Raw genomic sequence first — 21,129 nt, 5'->3', positions numbered from 1 at the left:
ATTGAATATGTGTGTAGGTAACATGCTTTTCATAATGTCAGTCACTTCACATGCAAAAATGCAACTAACCACATTAAAGGTTAACACAGCTCCCCCCATATGAAGGAAGATGCTGTTGCTTGAAAATGTATGTCATGAAATGTAAAATAAAGAAATTAGAAATAGGCGTAGTGTGTTTTTGCTTATTGAATACATTTGCAATTTATACGGAAAATGTCAAGTTGAAATTTTTGATTATGTGCCTCAGGAATGGAGTTCTGGGTGCAGTCTCTGTACACCTGTTTTAACCTTAGAGAAAGAGGAAAAGGTAGAGGTATTCTCCTATTGGCTGTTGTTTGTACAGATCTGGCTTCCATATGCACTTTGTTCCAAGTCTGTTTTATCCTGAACCAGAGGGTTGAGAGGGGTACGGAGCTTTGGAGAACACACTCACAGCTGCAAATCGTCCAGCATCAATCTGTAAGACCAGTTCTACAGTGAAGGCGGGTTGGAGTGTTTATTAGTTCTGTGCCCTCTGTGTTCTCTGGGCTTGGGATGCAGTAGAACAGATTGTCTAAAAAAGTATTATCAGAGATCAGATCCCAATTTTTATTCACAGTTTGTAATAGAGCCTCTAGCATGGCTGGGGATATGATTGTGTGTCTTCAGAACTAAATCAAACTAAAAAGTAATAATCAGCTGTAACAATTTTCACAGGCTCACTGTAGACACAAGAAGATTGGATACTTGCTCCACCAGTATAAGGTTTGGAATCTGCCAAGATTCTCATGTTTTCCTCCTAATTATGCTGCATTGGCCTCCAGTGACACAAACAGCTTCCCTGATACTAAGAGATTTAGTCTAGTGTGCTGCTTGGGTTGATTTTGTACCAAACCCACAGTAACACCCCTCCCACACACCTTTTCTGCTCTGCCATAAAGAATGACTTCAGTCCGGTTCCAGTCTGCCATGTCTCTCCAACTGCCCCCATCTACCACCCCTCCCTCCGATTGTGCGTTCTCTCCATCCTTCTGGTGGCTGAAAGAGGGCTTTGTCCACTAAATAAAACACACACAGCCACTAGTGTGTCCAGGCCTGCAGATAAGACCAACAGGCAGATATGAGAGCATGGGGCAATTTTATGTGTGTATGTGTGTTTGTTACGAGGGCAAAGGTCAGAGGGCAGTGACTGACATACACCCATAGTAGGAGGATAAATTCCATTCAGCCCAATCTAGAATGGCCCTGAAGGAGATGGCTGCCGTTTTACGATCCCGTAACCTATTGTGTTATGTTTTTTCGTGTTATTTGTAAGTTATTTTGTACATCATGTTTCTGCCACCGTGTCTTATGACCGAAAAGAGCTTCTAGATATCAGGACAGTGATTACTCACCCCACACTGGAGGAATACTTTTCCATCAACGAGTCGGACGAGAAGGATTTACTTCAGACGCCCGACAAGGCCCTCATCCCTGTCATTCGCAGGAGAAAGAGACGGAGGTATCGTGGACGAAGATCCGGGTGTCTTGTTAGGATCCATCGCCGAGAGGGTATTCTACCTTTACCATCAGTCCTATTAGCCAACGTACAATCAATCAATAATAAAATAGACGAACTACGATCACGTATATCCTACCAACAGGAAATTAAAAACTGTAATATCTTATATTTCACTGAGTCGTGGCTGAACAACAACATGAATAAATCAAATCAAAGTTTATTTGTCACGGGCGCCGAATACAACAGGTGTAGACCTTACAAATACATTTTTACTTACAGGCCCTAACCAAAAGTGCAATTCTGAAGTAAAAAATTGGAATTAGATGAACAATAGATAAGCAAAGAAATAAAAACAATATTAAAAAGACTGAAAAATAACAGTAGCGAGGCTATATACACTAGTGAGGCTGAAACAGTAACGAGGCTATATACAGGCACCAGTTAGTCGGGCTAATTGAGGTAGTATGTACATGTAGGTATGGTTAAAGTGACTATGCATATATGATAAGCAGAGAGTAGCAGTAGTGTAAAAGAGGGGTTGGCGGGTGGCGGGACACAATGCAGATAGTCCGGGTAGCGAATGTGTGGGGGCACCGGTTAGTCGGACTAATTGAGGTAGTATCTACATCAAATCAAATGTATTTATATAGCCCTTCTTACATCAGCTGATATCTCAAAGTGCTGTACAGAAACCCAGCCTAAAACCCCAAACAGCAAGCAATACGGGTGTAGAAGCACGGTGGCTAGGAAAAACTCCCTAGAAAGGCCAAAACCTTGGAAGAAACCTAGAGAGGAACCAGGCTATGAGGTGTGGCCAGTCCTCTTCTGGCTGTGCCAGGTGGAGATTATAACAGCACATGGCCAAGATGTTCAAATGTTCATAAATGACCAGCATGGTCAAATTAGAATAATCATAGTAGTTGTCAGGTGCAACAAGTCAGTAACACAAGAATGTCAGTTGGCTTTTTCATAGCCGATCTTTGAGAGTATCTCTACCGCTCCTGCTGTCTCTAGAGAGTTGAAAACAGCAGGTCTGGGACAGGTAGCACGTCCGGTGAACAGGTCAGGGTTCCAGCAGGTCTGGGACAGCAGGTCTGGGACAGGTAGCACGTCCGGTGAACAGGTCAGGGTTCCATAGCTGCAGGCAGAACAGTTGGAACTGGAGCAGCAGCACGGCCAGGTGAACTGGGGACAGCAAGGAGTCATCAAGCCAGGTAGTCCTGAGGCATGGTCCTAGGGCTCAGGTCCTCCGAGAGAGAGAAAGAAAAAAAGAAAGAGAGAAAGAGAGAATTAGAGAGAGCATATTTAAATTCACACAGGACACCGGAAAAGACAAGAGAAATACCCCAGATGTGACAGAGTGACCCTAGCCCCCCGACACATAAACTACTGCAGCATAAATACTGGAGGCTGAGACAGGAAGGGTCAGGAGACACTGTGGCCCCATCCGATGAAACCCCCGGACAGGGCCAAACAGGTAGGATATAACCCCACCCACTGTGCCAAAGCACAGCCCTCACACCACTGGAGGGATATCTCCAACCACCAACATACCATCCCGGGACAAGGCCGAGTATAGCCCACAAAGATCTCTGCCATGGCACAACCCAAGGGGGGGCGCCAACCCAGACAGGAAGACCACGTCAGTGACTCAACCCACTCAAGTGACGCACCCCTCCCAGGGACGGCATGGAAGAACACCAGTAAGCCAGTGACTCAGCCCCTGTAATAGGGGTAGAGGCAGAGAATCCCAGTGGAAAGAGGGGAAAACGGCCAGGCAGAGACAGCAAGGGCGGTTCGTTGCTCCAGCCTTTCCGTTCACCTTCACACCCCTGGGCCAGACTACACTTAATCATAGGACCTACTGAAGAGATGTGTCTTCAGTAAAGACGGGGCTAGGGGGCAGTATTGAGAATTTTGGAAAAAATATGTGCCCATTTTTAACTGCCTCCTACACCAACTCAGAAGCTAGAATATGCATATTATTGTTCAGGTTTGGATAGAAAACACTCTGAATTTTCTAAAACAGTTTGAATGGTGTCTGTAAGTATAACAAAACTCATATTGCAGGCAAAAACCTGTGAAAAATAGATTTAAAAAAATGAGAATTTTGTGACTGTACTATTTAGTGTCATTGTTTTATAGATACCATAGTGAGAAAGGATTCAGTTCGCAACTCCTACTGCTTCCACTAGATGTCAACGATCTTTATAAAGTTGTTGGAAGCATCTGTGATGAATACAGACCGAATTAGAATGCTTGTAAGTTGACACGTCATCACTTCATTTTTTGCGCCTGCGCATAAATCTGAGAAGAGTGTCTTTGTCATAATCGTTTATTCTAGACACTTGATAGGTTGTGTGAAAATATTACTGATGTTTACTGATGTTTCACGTTAAAAATGTACCAAAAGATTAATGCTAAACAACGTTTGACATGTTTGAACAAACATAAATAGATTATTTACTAGTTTTTTTTTAGCTTTTCGGCTTGACTTTACACTGCCCACCTCATTTTGTGGGAGCCTACTGAACGCTAACTATTTGGACATAAATTATGAACTTTGTCAAAAGAAACCACATTTGTTCTGGACCTGGGATCCCTGGCAGCGCCTTCTGATGGAGATAATCAAAGGTAAGGGGATATTTAGAATGTTATTATCGATATTAGATGATGCTAATGCTAACTGTATAGCTTAGCTTAGCTTAGCTTATAGCTTAGCTTATGTTGTTAGCATAGTACCCAGTTTATTGCAAAATGTGATTTCCCAGTAAAGTTATTTTGAGATCTGGCCATTCGGTAGCAATTACGAGATGATAATATATTATTCTTTGAATGACAATATTATAATTTACCAATGTTTTCGAATAGTAATTCCGTGATTTGTAATGCTGGATTCACTGGGAGCATTCGAGCCGAAAAAAATTCTGAATTTCACCGCGACTGTAAATGCTGTTTTTGGATATAAATATGAACTTGATGGAACTAAAAATGCATGTATTGTCTAACATAATGTCCTATGAGTGTCATCTGATGCAGATTGTCAAAGGTAAGTGCATAATTCTAGCTAGTTTTCTGTCTGTTGATGCCCTTCTTTGAATTGGCTAAACATTACACGCAGCTATTGTCAATGTACTCTCCTCACATAACCTAACTTTATGCATTCTCCGTAAAGCCTCTGAAAATCGGACAGCGTGGTTAGATTTAGGAGATATATCTTTCAAATGGAGGAAAATAGTTGATTATTTGATTATTTGAAATGATTACTCTTGCAGTTTTGAATTCCCCGCCATGGTCACATGACAATGAATCCCAATACCGGGATAAGATCCTGCCCCCTGGCCTCAACAGGTTGAGACTGAGTCTGCGTCTCTCACATGGGTAGGCAGACTATTCCATAAAAATGGAGCTCTATAGGAGAAAGCCCTGCCTCCAGCTGTTTGCTTAGAAATTCTAGGAACAATTAGGAGGCCCGCGTCTTGTGACCGTAGCGTACGTGTAGGTATGTACGGCAGGACCAAATCGGAAAGATAGGTAGGAGCAAGCCCATGTAATGCTTTGTAGGTTAGCAGTAAAATCTTGAAATCAGCCCTTGCCTTAACAGGATGCCAGTGTAGGGAGGCTAGCACTGGAGTAATATGATACATTTTTGGGGTTCTAGTCAGGATTCTAGCAGCCGTATTTAGCACTAACTGAAGTTTATTTAGTGCTTTATCCGGGTAGCCGGAAAGTACAGCATTGCAGTAGTCCGACCTAGAAGTAACAAAGGCGTGGATACATTTTTCTGCGTCATTTTTGGACAGAATGTTTCTGATTTTTGCAATGTTATGTAGATGGAAAAAAGCTGTCCTTGAAACAGTCTTGATATGTTCTTCAAAAGAGAGATCAGGGTCCAAAGTAACGCCTAGGTCCTTCACAGTATTATTTCAGACGACTGTACAACCATCCAGATTAATTGTCAGATTCAACAGAAGATCTCTTTGTTTCTTGGGACCTAGAACAAGCATCTCTGTTTTGTTTAAAAGTAGAAAGTTTGCAGCCATCCACTTCCTTATGTCTGAGACACAGGTTTCTAGCGAGGGCAATTTTGGGGCTTCACCATGTTTCATTGAAATGTACAGCTGTGTGTCATCCGCATAGCAGTGAAATGTAACATTATGTTTTCGATTGTATCCCCAAGAGGTAAAATATATAGTCAAAACAATAGTGGTCCTGAAACGGAACCTTGAGGAACACCGAAATGTACAGTTGATTTGTCAGAGGACAAACCATTCACAGAGACAAACTGATATCTTTCCGACAGATAGACCAATGTATAGTTAAAGTTACTGTGCATATATGATAAACAGAGAGTAGCAGCAGCGTAAAAGAGGGGTTGGGGGGACACAATGCAAATAGTCCGGGAAGCCATTTGATTACCTGTTCAGGAGTCTTATTGCTTGGGGGTAAAAGCTGTTGAGAAGCCTTTGGCTTCCGGTACCGCTTGCCATGCGGTAGTAGAGAGAACAGTCTATGACTGGGGTGGCTGGGGTCTTTGACACTTTTTAGGGCCTTCCTCTGACACCACCTAGTGTAGAGGTTCTGGATAGCAGGCAGCTTAGCCCCAGTGATGTACTGGGCCGTACGCACTACCCTCTGTAGTGCCTTGTGGTTGGAGGCCAAGCAGTTGCTGTACCAGGCAGTGATGCTCTCGATGGTGCAGCCGTAGAACCTTTTGAGGATCTGAGGACCCATGACAAATCTTTTTAGTTTCCTGAGGGGGAATAAGGTTCGTCATGCACTCTTTACGACTGTCTTGGTGTGTTTGGACCATTCTAGTTTGTTGGTGATGTGGACACCAAGGAAATTGAAGCTCTCAACCTGCTCCACTACATCCCCGTTGATGAGAATGGGGGCATGCTCAGTCATCCTTTTCCTGTAGTCCACAATCATCTCCTTAGTCTTGGTTACGTTGAGGGATAGGTTGTTTTCTGACACCACCCGGCCAGGTCTCTGACCTCCTCCCTATAGGTTGTCTCATCATTGTTGGTGATCATGCCTACCACTGTTGTGTTGTCTACAAACTTAATGATGGTGTTGGAGTCGTGCCTGGCCACGCAGTCGTGGGTGAACAGGGAGTCCAGGAGGGGTTGAGCACGCACCCCTGAGGGGCTCCAATGTTGAGGATCAGCGTGGCAGATGTGTTGCTACCTACCCTCACCACCTGGGGGCGGCCCGTCAGGAAGTCCAGGATCCAGTTGCAGAGGGAGGTGTTTAGTCCCAGGGTCCTTAGCTTAGTGATGAGCTTTGAGGGTACTATGGTGTTGAACACTGAGCTGTAGTCAATGAATAGCATTCTCAAGTAGGTGTTCCTTTTGTCCAGGTGTGAAAGGGCAGTGTGGAGTGCAATAGAGATTGCATCATCTATGGATCTGTTTGGGCGGTTTGCAAATTGGAGTGGGTGTAGGGTTTCTGGGATAATGGTGTTGATGTGAGCCACTACCAGCCTTTCAAAGCACTCGTCCGGACCTGCTGATGCTCTCATGCATGCCTTAGTGTTGCTTGCCTTGAAGCGAGCATAGAAGTGATTTAGATTTAGATAGAGGCTCGTGTCACTGAGCAGCTCGCGGCTGTGCTTCCCTTTGTAGTCTGTAGTCTGTAGTCTGTAAGCCCTGCCACGTAAGACGGGCGTCGGAGCCGGTGTAGTATGATTAAATCTTAGTCCTGTATTGGCACTTTGCCTGTTTGATGGTTCATCGGAGGGCTTAGCAGGATTTCTTATAAGCGTCGGGGTTTCCTATAAGCACCTTCAAAGCGGCAGCTCTACCCTTTAGCTCAGTGCGAATGTTGCCTGTAATCCATGGCTTCTGGTTGGGGTATGTACGTACAGTTACTGTGGGGACGACGTCCTCGATGCACTTATTGATAAAGCCAGAGACTGATGTGGTGTACTCCTCAATGTCATCGGAAGAATCCCGGAACATGTTCCAGTCTGTGATAGCAAAACAGTCATGTAGTTTAGCATCTGCTTCATCTGACCACTTTTTGACCACAATTTCACAACAACTACCTTATACACACAAGTGTAAAGGAATGAATAAGAATATGTACACATAAATATACTGCTCAAAAAAATAAAGGGAACACTTAAACAACAAAATGTAACTCCAAGTCAATCACACTTCTGTGAAATCAAACTGTCCACTTAGGAAGTGTTACGAACCGGCTCAGAGTTTGCAACAAAAGGGAGACAACATGGAGACAAGGAGTATCAAAAATATATATTTATTAGATACCATAACTAGCACAACCAAAAACAACAAGGTGTCTGCATGGAGAGAGTCTCCAATGACTGTAGAAGAGGTGCCTTTATCCTGGGACACACCCGAGCCCAGGTGTTTCCCATGTAGCTGACGACCCTCCCAACTCCGCCCACCGGCATCCTAATAAGGAACAAGAGCAAAGAGAGAAAATACGGCAGACAGAGTGGGAGGGTCGTCACAGAAGCAACACTGATTGACAATAAATTTCACATGCTGTTGTGCAAATGGAATAGACAACAGGTGGAAATTATAGGCAATTAGCAAGACACCCCCAATAAAGGAGTGGTTCTGCAGGTGGTAACCACAGACCACTTCTCAGTTCCTATGCTTCCTGGCTGATGTTTTGGTCACTTTTGACTGCTGGCGGTGCTTTCACTCTAGTGGTAGCATGAGACGGAGTCTACAACCCACACAAGTGGCTCAGGTAGTGCAGCTCATCCAGAATGGCACATCAATGCAAGCTGTGGCAAGATGGTTTGCTGTGTCTGTCAGCGTAGTGTCCAGAGCATGGAGGCGCTACCAGGAGACAGGCCAGTACATCAAGAGACGTGGAGGAGGCCGTAGGAGGGCAACAACCCAGTAGCAGGACCGCTACCTCCGCCTTTGTGCAAGGAGGAGCAGAAGGAGCACTGCCAGAGCCCTGCAAAATGACCTCCAGCAGGCCACAAATGTGCATGTGTCTGCTCAAATGGTCAGAAACAGACTCCATGGGGGTGGTATGAGGGCCCGACGTCCACAGGTGGGGGTTGTGCTTACAGCCCAACACCGTGCAGGTCGTTTGGCATTTGCCAGAGAACACCAAGTTTGGCAAATTCGCCACTGGCACCCTGTGCTCTTCACAGATGAAAGCAGGTTCACACTGAGCACATGTGACAGACGTGACAGTCTTTAGACGCCATGGAGAACGTTCTGCTGCCTGCAACATCCTCCAGCATGACTGGTTTGGCGGTGGGTCAGTCATGGTGTGGGATGGCATTTCTTTGGGGGGGCGCACAGCCCTCCATGTGCTCGCCAGAGGTAGCCTGACTGCCATTAGGTACCGAGATGAGATCCTCAGACCCCTTGTGAGACCATATGCTGGTGCGGTTGGCCCTGGGTTCCTCCTAATGCAAGGCAATGCTAGACCTCATGTGGCTGGAGTGTGTCAGCAGTTCCTGCAAGAGGAAGGCATTGATGCTATGGACTGGCCCGCCCGTTCCCCAGACCTGAATCCAATTGAGCACATCTGGGATATCATGTCTCGCTCCATCCACCAACGCCACGTTGCACCACAGACTGTCCAGGAGTTGGCGGATGCTTTAGTCCAGGTCTGGGAGGAGATCCCTCAGGAGACCATCCGTCACCTCATCAGGAGCATGCCCAGGCGTTGTAGGGAGGTCATACAGGCACGTGGAGGCCACACACTTCTAAGCCTCATTTGACTTGTTTTAAGGACATTACATCAAAGTTGGATCAACCTGTAGTGTGGTTTTCCACTTTAATTTTGAGTGTGACTCCAAATCCAGACCTCCATGGGTTGATAATTTGGATTTCCATTGATTATTTTTGTGGGATTTTGTTGTCAGCACATTCAACTATGTAAAGATAAAAGTATTTAATAAGATTATTTCATTCATTCAGATCTAGGATGTGTTATTTTAGTGTTCCCTTTATTTTTTTGAGCAGTGTATATGGTTGAGCGATGGCCGAACGGCATAGGCAAAATGCAGTAGATGGTATTCAGTACAGTATATACATATGAGATGAGTAATGTAGGGTATGTAAACATTATATAAATTGTCATTGTTTGAAGTGACTAGTGATACATTTAATACATTCAATTTTTTATTATGAAAGTGGCTAGAGATTTGAGTCAGTATGTTGGCAGCAGCCACTCAATGTTAGTGATGGCTGTTTAACAGTCTGATGGCCTTGAGATAGAAGCGGTTTTTCAGTCTCACGGTCCCAGCTTTGATGCACCTGTACTGACCTTGCCTTCTGGATGATAGTGGGGTGAACAGGCAGTGGCTCGGGTGGTTGTTGTCCTTGATGATCTTTTGGCCTTCCTGTGACATCGGGTGGTGTAGGTGTCTTGGAGGGCAGGTAGTTTGCCCTTGGTGATGCATTGTGCAGACCTCACTACCCTCTGGAGAGCCTTGCGGTTGTGGGCGAAGCAGTTGCCATACCAGGCGGTGATACAGCCCGACAGGATGCTCTCGATTGTGCATCTGTAACAGTTTGTGAGTGTTTTTGGTGACAAGCCAAATTTCTTCAGCCTCCTGAGCCAACAGCCAATGGCATCGCACGGCGCGATATACAAAACCAACTAAAATACCACAATGCAATTTTCTCAAGCAATCAACTATTTTACACCATTTTAAAGATAAGACTCTCGTTAATCTAACCACATTGTCCGATTTCAAAAAGGCTTTAGAGCGAAAGCAAAACATTAGATTATGTTAGGAGAGTACATAGACACAAATAATCACACAGCCATTTTCCAAGCAAGCATATATGTCACATAAACCAAAACCACAGCTAAATGCAGCACTAACCTTTGATGATCTTCATCAGATGACACTCCTATGACATTATGTTATACAATACATGCATGTTTTGTTCAATCAAGTTCATATTTATATCAAAAAACAGCTTTTTACATTAGCATGTGATGTTCAGAACTAGCATACCCACCGAAAACTTCCGGTGAATTTACTAAATTACTCATGAGAAACGTTGACAAAATACATAACAATTATTTTAAGAATTATAGATACAGAACTCCTTTATGCTATCGCTATGTCCGATTTTAAAATAGCTTTTCGGCGAAAGCACATTTTGCAATATTCTGAGTACATAGCTCAGCCTTCACGGCTAGCTATTTTGACATCCGCCAACTTCGGGGTCACCTAAACTCAGAATTACTATTAGAAAATTTGGATTACCTTTGCTGTTATTCGTCAGAATGCACTCTCAGGACTTCTACTTCAACAACAAATGTTGTTTTGGTTTCAAATAATCCATAGTTATATCCAAATACCTCCGTTTTGTTTGTGCGTTCAGGTCACTATTCGAAGGGTAACTTGCGAGCGCATTTCGTGACAAAAAATGTCAAAATATTCCATTACCGTACTTAGAATCAAGTCTAACGCTGTTTAAAATAAATGTTTATGCTATTTTTCTCGTAAAATAGCGATAATATTCCAAACGGGAAACGTTGTATTCATTCAAAGAGAGAAAGAAAAACATGGCGAGTTCTCGTGACCGTGCATCTCCAGTCTCACTGTCCCCAGGCTGACCACTTACAAACTCTGCTGCTGTACTTTGCCCAGAGACAGCAGACACCCCATTCCACTTTCTGGCGGCTTTAGAGAGCCAATGAAAGCCTTAGAAAGTGTCACGTTACAGCACAGATGCTGTAATTTCGATAGAGATGTAACAGAAGGACAACAAATTGTCAGACAGGGCACTTCCTGTGTGGAATCTTCTCAGGTTTTGGCCTGCCATATGAGTTATGTTATACTCACAGACACCATTCAAACAGTTTTAGAAACTTTAGAGTGTTTTCTATCCAAATCTACTAAGTATATGCATATTCTAGTTTCTGGGCAGGAGTAGTAACCAGATTAAATCGGGTACGTTTTTTTATCCGGCCGTGAAAATACTGACCCCTATCCCAAAGAAGTTATCAGCTTCTAGCCCAAGCCATAAGACTCCTGAACAGCTAATCAAATAGCGACCCAGACCCCTTTTACACTGCTGCTACTTTCTGTTTATTATCTATGCATGGTCACTTTAACTCTACCTACATGTGCATATTACCTCAATTACCTTGACTAACCGGTGCCCCCGCACATTTACACTGTACCGTTACCCCCTGTATATAGCCTCACTATTGTTATTTTAATGCTGCTTTTTAATTATTTCTTACTTTTATTTTCAATTTCTTTACTTATTTGTTTTTTACTTAAGAAGAAAAACTTAACTTCTTAAAGCATGGTTGGTTAAGGGCTTGTAAGTAAACATTTCACTGTTAGGTCTATACCTGTTATAATCGGCGCATAATAAATAACATTTGATTTAATTTGATTTCTCTGAGTAGTGAGTTACTTTGAATACAAATTACCATCTTGTTGTGGTGGTGGTCTGTTCCCAGCACTTCCTGTGCAATGTGTTTTTAAACTAGAACACCCCAGTACTTTACAGTAACCACTTGCTCAGGGTTTTACCAGAACACATTCAGAAGCAGTGTAGGACCAAAGACATTATACACAAGCTTTATTTCGCATTCTCAAAAACTAGCCACTTACTTAAAATGGTAATAATGGTCTATGTCGCAATTTCTTTATAAAATGAGGGACATTTCTCTTGCACTATTCTCTGTTGAAGGATACTGTATTGTAATTGAGTTGTTGCATAGTAAACATGGAACCTTAACTTGCAGAATTGTTTATTTTGAGGTTTTAAATGAACATGTTTCAAATGAATTGACAATAAATGAGACTGGAATATGTCACGGAAAAATATGTGTCGCAATTACAATAATGCCACACCTACATCATTTTGCAGTTATGCAAACTATTACCTCTATCATCCTATAACCATAGAGACATATGCACTCACATTACATTCATATTACATTTAAATTACATTTCCACACTCTCTCAAGAGGGAGAGGATCTATCTACAGGGACTCACTGTCTCGGCTATATGGTGGGCTCAACATTTTACATAAACCATGGAAAGCCCCCAACCTGCAGCCAGCACAAGCATACAAACACGTGCATCTGTGCATAAATATGCACCAACACTCACTCACTCACTCACTCACTCACTCACTCACTCATACTGAGTGAGTCATATGCAGACATATAGACACAGGCACACACACATAGTCACACACAGGGACATAACATGTTAGGTATGAGTTATTTTCCCCTGTTATACCCAAAATCATCACTAATAATCACCAAAGTGGCTCAGTGGTTTCTTCATCAAAATATATATTATGATAGTCAACAACAAATTATGGTTTATCATCATTATGTGTGAGATAACCTTTGTGATGCACACTGCTAACAGATGTTATTTTGCTCCTCTAACTCTGAGGTGTGATGCGAAGGAGGGTTCACACTCAGAAGCACATATTCTCTAGCTCTAACCCTTGCCCACCTGTCTCACTCCAATCCCCCTACCACCCCGATCTTTAAATCGCATTTGATTCTCAGAAACACTGCTGCACAGCGGTTAACACACTGCTCAACATTTCCATGACACCAGGAAGAGTGTGTCATAGAGTGTGTGTGAGTTACATACAGTTGAAGTCAGAAGTTTACATACACATAGGTTGGAGTCATTAAAACTTGTTTTTCAAACACTCCACAAATTTCTTGTTAACAAACTATAGTTTTGGCTTTTGGTTAGGACATCTACTTTGTGCATGACACAAGTCATTTTTCCAGCAATTGTGTATAGACAGATTATTTCACTTATAATTCACAGTATCACAATTCCAGTGGGTCAGAAGTTTACACTACACTAAGTTGTCTGTGCCTTTAAACAACTTGGAAAATTCCAGAAAATTATGTCATGGCTTTAGAAGCTTCTGATAGGCTAATTGACATCATTTGAGTCAATTGGAGGTGTACCTGTGGATGTATTTCAAGACTTACCTTCAAACTCAGTGCCTCTTTGCTTGACATCATGGGAAAATCAAAAGAAATCAGCCAAGACCTCAGAAAAGAAATTGTAGACATCCACAAGTCTGGTTCATCTTTGGGAGCAATTTGAAACGCCTGAAGGTACAACGTTCATCTGTACAAACAGTAAGTATAAAAACCATGGGACCACGCAGTCGTCATATCGCTCAGGAAGGAGACGCGTTCTGTCTCCTGGAGATGAACGTACTTTGGTGCAAAAAGTGCAAATCATTCCCAGAACTACAGCAAAGGACCTTGTGAAGATGCTGGAGAAAACAGGTACAAACGTATCTATATCCACAGTAAAACGAGTCCTATAATCGACATAACCTGAAAGGCCGCTCAGCAACTGCACATGGGGTCAAAGATCGGACTTTTTGGAGAAATGTCCTCTGTTTTGATGAAACAAAGAACTGTTTGGCCATAATGACCATTATTATGTTTGGAGGAAAAATGGGGAGGCTTGCATGCCGAAGAACACCATCCCAACCGTGAAGCACGGGGGTGGCAGCATCATGTTGTGGGGTGCTTTGCTGCAGAAGGGACTGGTGCACTTCACAAAATAGATGGCATCATGAGGAAAGAAAAATGATGTGGCTATATTGAAGCAACATCTCAAGACATCAGTCAGGAAGTTAAAGCTTGGTCGCAACTGGGTCTTCCAAATAGAAAATTACCCCAAGCATACTTCCAAAGTTGTGGCAAAATGGCTTAAGGACAACAAAAGTCAAGGTATTGGAGTGGCCATCACAAAGCCCTGACCTCAATCCTATAGACAATTTGTGGGCAGAACTGAAAAAAGTGTGTGCGAGCAAGGAGGCCTACAAACCTGACTCAGTTACACCAGCTCTGTCATGAGGAATGGGCCACAATTCGGCCAACTTATTGTGGGAAGCTTGTGAAAGGCTACCCGAATCGTTTGACCCAAGTTAAACAATGTAAAGGCATTGCTACCAAATACTAATTGAGTGTATGTAAACTTCTGACCCACTGGGAATGTGATCACCACTTTATTCTTAAAGTAAAGTGGTGATCCTAAATGACCTAAGACAGGGAATTTTTACTAGGATTAAATGTCAGGAATTGTGAAAAACTGAGTTTAAATGTATTTGGCTAAGGTGTATGTAAACTTCCGACTTCAACTGTATATATAAAATAACATGAATCTCCAGAAGGAGTAACATTTTCAACCACAAAATATGTTCAGCTTTCCTCTTTTTCATTGAGAAGATCCATCGAAGACAACTTAAACAGTAAAACAGTCATCAGCACTGTGCCGTTGTGGTCTGGTTGACGTCTCTTTCAGAGCCTATGGGCTCAGTAGACTCGGATGAATGCGTTCAATGCATTAATCCTGGGGGGTTGGGATATGGGGGGGGTTTTGGGGACCCTCTTGGGGTCTGGTGGTTTGACCCTTGACCTCCAGCTGTGATATCCGAGGAAGGCAGAGTTCCGTTTGTCACCAGGAGGCTGTGTGCCGATGCCCTGTTGATGTGTTTGCCATAGGGAACGTTGCTATAGAGATTTTCGGAGTGGGCAGGGTTTGGTGTGGAAGGTGATGATGGAAAGGTTCCCTTCGAGCAGGAGGAGAGGTCTGGACATGGTGCTGCCTGTGTGGACATTTCCATTAAACACAGAGAAAAACAATTAGACAAAGTCAGGACAGCAAGACTTCCATGTTGTACAAGTCTAGTGTACTGAGGACCAGTTTTGTCATGATAGCATATGACGCAGTGGTTAATAGTAAGATGCTAGAAGATTTCCTTACCTGCTCCATTATGCCATTATTTGTTGACCTTGTTGGTCCTGAAAAATGTGTATATTTTAGAAAGTTAAGGTGACGTGTTTGCAGTAATTCAACCTTGTACAAAATAAAGGTTTTCAGTATTAAATGAGTCTAATAAAAAACATGAGCTGGCGCACACCCAGAGAAAATGATTTTAATGTGGAGGTGCTGACTAAAGGTAAATAGACCGTCAGTTGTAAAAACAAAGAGAGTCGCAGACTCCATATGTATAACCTCCCAGTAATTTATTGGGTAAAAAAACAACCAAGGCATCACTGTGCCTTCTTCAACCTGATTACTGGGAGGTTATACATATGGAGTCTGCGACTCTCTTTGTTTTTATAGTATTAAATGGGTAACAGCATTACTCACCTTTACACCCATAAATGCAGAGGAAGGAGATTGCTGTCACCACGACCACCAGCAGTACTATTCCCACACAGATGTAAACATACGGCAGCCAGCTCAGATATTTCTCATCATGCTTTTTAATTGTTGAGTCGTCTGTTAGAGTAGAAACAGAGGTCTTAACACCAGACACAGTTGTCACATAGGCCTACTAGCTGATGTGATGTGATTGAATGTGATGTGGTCTGTAATTTCATAAAACATTGTCGTACTTGTATTGTGGTCTGCTGTGCTTGTCATTTTCAGGTTGCGATCTGTAGAAATGTGTATCAAACAACAAGGACTCAACTGAGTATGTATTTCATTTAAAACAATTGATTGAGAAAGAAACTAAGCTTTTGTTGGTTACCTGAGACAGAGACATTGATAGCATGGCTAACAGTTGATGATTTATTCCCAGCCATTGCACATCTGTACAAACCATTGTCATTCATAGATATCTTCTTAAAATCCAAAAATGCAATACGATTTTCCGACCATCTATCAAATGGTTTCCATCCAATTTTGACTTGCTCTGTCTCATTGATTTGTTTGCAGTTGGCGTCCTCAAATTTACACCAGGTGACACGTAAGGTTTCCCCACAATGTTTCACAGGGCAGTTGATTGTCAGCTGTTTCTGAGGGACAGCATTCCAAACAGTGTTTCTTTCGATTGTCACCACCATTTCACATGGGCCTAATGGAAACATTTGACATAATTACTACTGATAGGGATCATACTGGTCACTGGTAAAACACAAATGAAAACATGAAGACCTGTCATATTCAAATTGTGGTTGAGAAGTTACGCTTTCACAGTGTCCATCACCCCTCTCTGACTGACTTTTGTTGATCATAGAGAACATTTGGAAAGTATTCAGACCCCTTGACTTTTTCCACATTTTGTTACTTTACAGCCTTATTCTAAAATTAATTCAATATTTTTTTCCCCATCATCAATCTACAAACAATACCCCATAATTACAACGCAAAAACTGTTTTTTGGAAATGTTTGCAAATTAATAAAATATTTAAAAAAATGAAATATCACATTTACATAAGTATTTAGACCCTTTACTCAGTACTTGTTGAATCACCTTTGGCAACGATTACAGCCTTGTGTCTTCATGGGTATGACGCTACAAGCTTGGCACACCTGTATTTGGGGAGTTTCTCCCATTCTTCTCTGCACATCTTCTCAAGCTCTGTCAGGTTGGATGGGGAGCGACGCTGCACAGCTATTTTCAGGTCTCCCCAGGTATGTTCGATTGGGTTGAAGTCCGGGCTATGGCTGAGCCACTCAAGGACATTCAGAGACTCGTCCCGAAGCCACTCCTGCCTTGTCTTGGCTGTGTGCATAGGGTCGTTGGAAGAAACTTCGCCCCCGTCTGAGTTCGTGAGTGCTTTGGAGCAGGTTTTAATCAAGGATCTCTCGGTACATTGCTCCATTCATTTTTCCCTCAATCCTGACTAGTTTCCCAGTCCCTGCTGCTGAAAAACAAACCCACAGCATAATGCTGCCTTCACCATACTTCACCGTAGGGATGGTGCCAGGTTCCTCCAGATGTGACGCTTGGCATTCAGGCCAAAGAGTTCAATCTTGGTTTCATCAGACCAGAGAATCTCGTTTCTCATGGTCTGAGAGTCCTTTAGGTGGCTTTTGGCAAACTCATCTCCACAGAGGAACTCTGGAGCTCTGTCAGAGTGACCATTGGGTTCTTGGTCACCTCCCTGACCAAGGCCCTTCTCCCCCGATTGCTCAGTTTGGTTGGGCGGCCAGCTCTTGAAAGAGTCTTGGTGGTTCCAAACTTCTTCCATTTAAGAATGATGGAGGTGACTGTGTTCTTGGGGACCTTCAATGCAGCAGAAATGGTTTGGTACCCTTCCCCAGATCTGTGCCTCGACAGAATCCTGTATCGGAGCTCTATGGACAATTCCTTCAACCTCATGGCTTGGTTTTTGTTCTGACATGCACTGTCAACTGTGGGACATTATATAGACAGGTCTGTGCCTTTCCAAATCATGTCCAATCAATTTAATGTACCACAGACGGACTCCAATCAAGTTGTAGGAATATCTCAAGGATGATCAATGGAAACAGGATGCACCTGCGTTGAATTTTCGAGTTTCATAGCAAATGGTCTGAGTACTTATGTAAATAAGGTATTTCTGTTTAGTTTTTTTGACATTTGCAAACATTTCTAAAAATCTGTTTTTGCTTTGTCATTATGGGGTATTGTGTGTAGATTAATGAGAAACATTTTTTATTCAATGCTGCAGTTATGTTTTGGTACCCTTCCTCCAGATCTGTGCCTCGACACATTATTATGTAAATACGGTATTAAAAAAATAAATACATTATTTTGTGTGTAGATTGATGGGGAACATTTTTTAATTATTACATTTTAGAATAAGTCTATAATGTAACAAAATGTGTACAAATTCAAATGGGCTGAATACTTTCCAATTGCACTGTACGTAGCATACTGTTGAAGGAAATTTTAAGTAAATTGCCAAAATGAGCAAAAATCAATCCCTTTCAAATCTAACACAAAAAGTATGTGTGACAAGATGTGAAACATCTTACCTTGAGCATTGCCATGGATGCAGACCAGGAACAGGAGACAGAGGACCAGCAGGATGTGGTCAGAACACGGTGGGTCCATCAGGGCAAAGATGCAATGTCTTCAATCTCAAGACAGGTCATGCCCGTGTCACTCAGTTAGAGCAAACCGTCTGTGATTAAACACGTGAGTTGAGTGGTGACACTGAAGATATGTTCTGTATATCTCTCTCTCTCTCACCCTCTCTTTCTCTCTCTGCATCTATAGGGGTTTTCCACTTCCTGTCCTCCTACATGTAAGCATACCCGCCATAGCTCTCTTGTCTGTTGCTTCTACTTTTGAGCTCTGTTTCCTCTACCTCACACCTGTGTAGGCCAATGATGTGTATTTTTTTTTATTCTGTGTCTCTGCAAGGGGTACCATTGGGGGACTCTGCTCATTCAATTGATTTATTAATAGTTCACATGCATATGTCCTCTATTATGTGAGACTCATGATGAGGGCTAGTGGGTTACATTATATTATAGCTATAGGTGCTTTAACTGACAATGAGTTTCAAAAAATACATTTTCAAACTTGTCTCCCCGTGGGAATTAAACCCATAACCCTGGCGTTGCAAACGCCATGCTCTACCAACTGAGCTACACTTAACAGTTGTATTTTAATCCATTTTGAGATGTGTGGGTGGGAGGTGGGGCTTTCCTCTTTGGTTCTCTTTTGCTCCTCCATTGTGCGTCAAGCAAGAGGGAAGCTGAACATCAGACCAACCCCTTGAATGCCTACTTCTTGAAGTTTGCAGTTGTGTCTAAAAAACACTATTTTGCTCGAAACCTTTTTACCCTTTGGTGTGTGTACTTTACTATATTTATAGTTGGAATATCGCTTTTCAACAGGAGAAGTTAAAAAATCTCTGGGGATGTCTTTAAAATAAAACGAACAAGGTCGAACTTAGTATAGCAAACTTAGTATAGCACCTACACCACCCGTGGTAAGAAACATTCACCTGATGACTAATGCTTTCCATTCTGTCACTATCAGAGTTCATTAACAGTTGCAACCATTTTCTTAAGCTACTTTCAGTGTGTTCCAATACCGCCATCTTCTGATCAATAAATTACTGAAGCAGTCCCCCGTTCTTGACTGTATTTATTTACGCAAGTAACCGAGTTGTGTTCAACAGCTACAGTTGATATACATTTCACATTAAACTTTCTGCCTCAATAGATATTATTCAAGGGCAGCCAAAGAGATGTTACACAGCTGATATGATTTTGTCAATTTGATCACATCATCAGGTCATAGAGTCACAAATACTGCTTTGTTGATCTACATCAGCTTCCTTTATTCTCAGGTCCTTCAGTTCCACTTCTGTATCCTGGGATGTTTCTGCAAACAGAGGCAGCCATAATACGTCACAGCCGCGGGAAGTAGGTGTGTGGAGGGTGCTGCAACACCCCTGAAAAATCATAATAAAACAAATTCTTAATAATAACAATTATTTTTTTATTAATTTTTTCGCAAAAGTAGTGCACTGGTCCTTTACTAGTCCTTTATTAGCAGACCGATATAGCCGTTTGTAGTACAGGCAAATAAAAAAAGGCCTGTGCTGGGCCTCCCGAGTGACACTGCATCGCAGTGTTGCTGCACCACTACAGCCTGGGGATTGATCCCAGCCTTTGTCACAACCGGCTGTAACCGGGAGTCCTATAGGCCCAGCGTCGTCCGGGTTAGGGGAGGGTTTGGCGGTGGGGGGCTTCACTTGTCTCATTGCGCTCTAGCGACACCTTGTGGCTAGCCGGGCGATGTTTGTGGCTTGTGGCTGGCTGAACGATGTTTCCTCCGACACATTGGTGCAGCTGGCTTCTGGGTTAAGCGAGCGGGTGTTGTCAGATCATGTTTCAGGGGATGCATGACTTGATCTTTGCCTCTCCCGAGCCCATTGGGGAGTTGCAGCAACGAGACAAGATCGTAATTGGTTCTCAAAATATCAAGAAATTGGGGTGAAAAGGGGGTAGAATTACCAATAAAATGTAATAACAAATGTCTGCGCTATGAACACAGGTGTGTGTGTGCATGCATGTGTATTACTGTAACTCACCTTGTATCCCCGTTAGCTGCTTCCTTTCTTCATGGGGTCAAACAACATTAAGGCAGTTATATAAAATAAAAAATATTACATAACATTACATTTCATAACACTTTTCACAACACATTAAGTTTGTGCCCTCAGGCAACTACTCTAATACCACATATCTACTATTCAAAATTCATGTGTATGCGTGTGTCTGCGCTTGTGTGTGTCTCTTTACAGTCCCAACTGTTCCATACAATTTTTTTTTATCTGTTTCTTAAATCTGATTCTACTGCTTGTATCAGTTACCTGATGTTGAATAGTGGCTCTATGTAGTACTGTGTACCACCCATTGTCATTTCTGGACTTGCTAGTAGTTTAAACAGACAGCTTGGTGCATTCAGTATAATAGCATAATAATTCCTACAAAAACAACTAGTGATGAAGTCAATATCTCTGCTACTTTGAGCCATGAGAGATTGACATGCATATTATTAATGTTAGCTCTCCCTGTACATTTAAAGGCCAGCCGTGCTGACTGTTCTGAGCCAATTGTAATTTTCCTATATCCCTCTTTGTGGCACCTGACCACATGATTGGGAAGTAGTCCAGGTGCGACAAAATTAGGGCCTGCTTTGTTGATAGTGTTGTTAAGAAACCATAGCAGCACTTTATTATGGACAGACTTTTCACCATCTTAATTACTGTTGCATTAACATGTTTTGACCATGGCAGTTTACAATCCAGCATTACTCCAAGCAGATTAGTCACCTCAACTTGCTCAATTTCTACATTATTCATTAGAAGATTTAGTTGAGGTTTAGGGATTAATGAATGATTTGTCCCAAATACAATGTTCTC

General features: G+C 42.5%; 1 protein-coding gene across 1 annotated transcript; it reads right to left on the bottom strand.

Annotated features, from left to right (window-relative positions):
- Positions 1-14,568: 14,568 nt before the first annotated feature.
- Positions 14,569-18,437, bottom strand: LOC115155822 (B- and T-lymphocyte attenuator). The gene is made up of 6 exons (XM_029702796.1): positions 18,221-18,437; positions 16,004-16,330; positions 15,867-15,908; positions 15,619-15,750; positions 15,229-15,266; positions 14,569-15,070 (listed from the first exon to the last, which is right to left on the bottom strand). The coding sequence occupies exons 1-6, from the start codon at positions 18,297-18,299 to the stop codon at positions 14,801-14,803; spliced, it is 888 nt and encodes a 295-aa protein (XP_029558656.1). The 5' UTR covers positions 18,300-18,437; the 3' UTR covers positions 14,569-14,800.
- Between the last annotated feature and the right edge of the window lie 2,692 nt (positions 18,438-21,129).

This window comes from Salmo trutta, chromosome 20 (genome assembly GCF_901001165.1).
Source record: "Salmo trutta chromosome 20, fSalTru1.1, whole genome shotgun sequence".
Lineage (NCBI taxonomy): Eukaryota > Metazoa > Chordata > Actinopteri > Salmoniformes > Salmonidae > Salmo > Salmo trutta.
This window is presented reverse-complemented; position numbering and strand designations above follow the sequence as displayed.

What these genes read in the sequence shown, in the direction of transcription:
- LOC115155822 (XM_029702796.1), bottom strand. Translation starts at nt 18,299, where the DNA reads ATGGACCCACCGTGTTCTGACCACATCCTGCTGGTCCTCTGTCTCCTG. An exon ending in TATCAATGTCTCTGTCTCAG is followed by an intron (nt 15,909 to 16,003) that starts GTAACCAACAAA and finishes ACATTTCTACAG; the next exon opens with ATCGCAACCTGAAAATGACA. An exon ending in CTGCATTTATGGGTGTAAAG is followed by an intron (nt 15,267 to 15,618) that starts GTGAGTAATGCT and finishes CACATTTTTCAG; the next exon opens with GACCAACAAGGTCAACAAAT.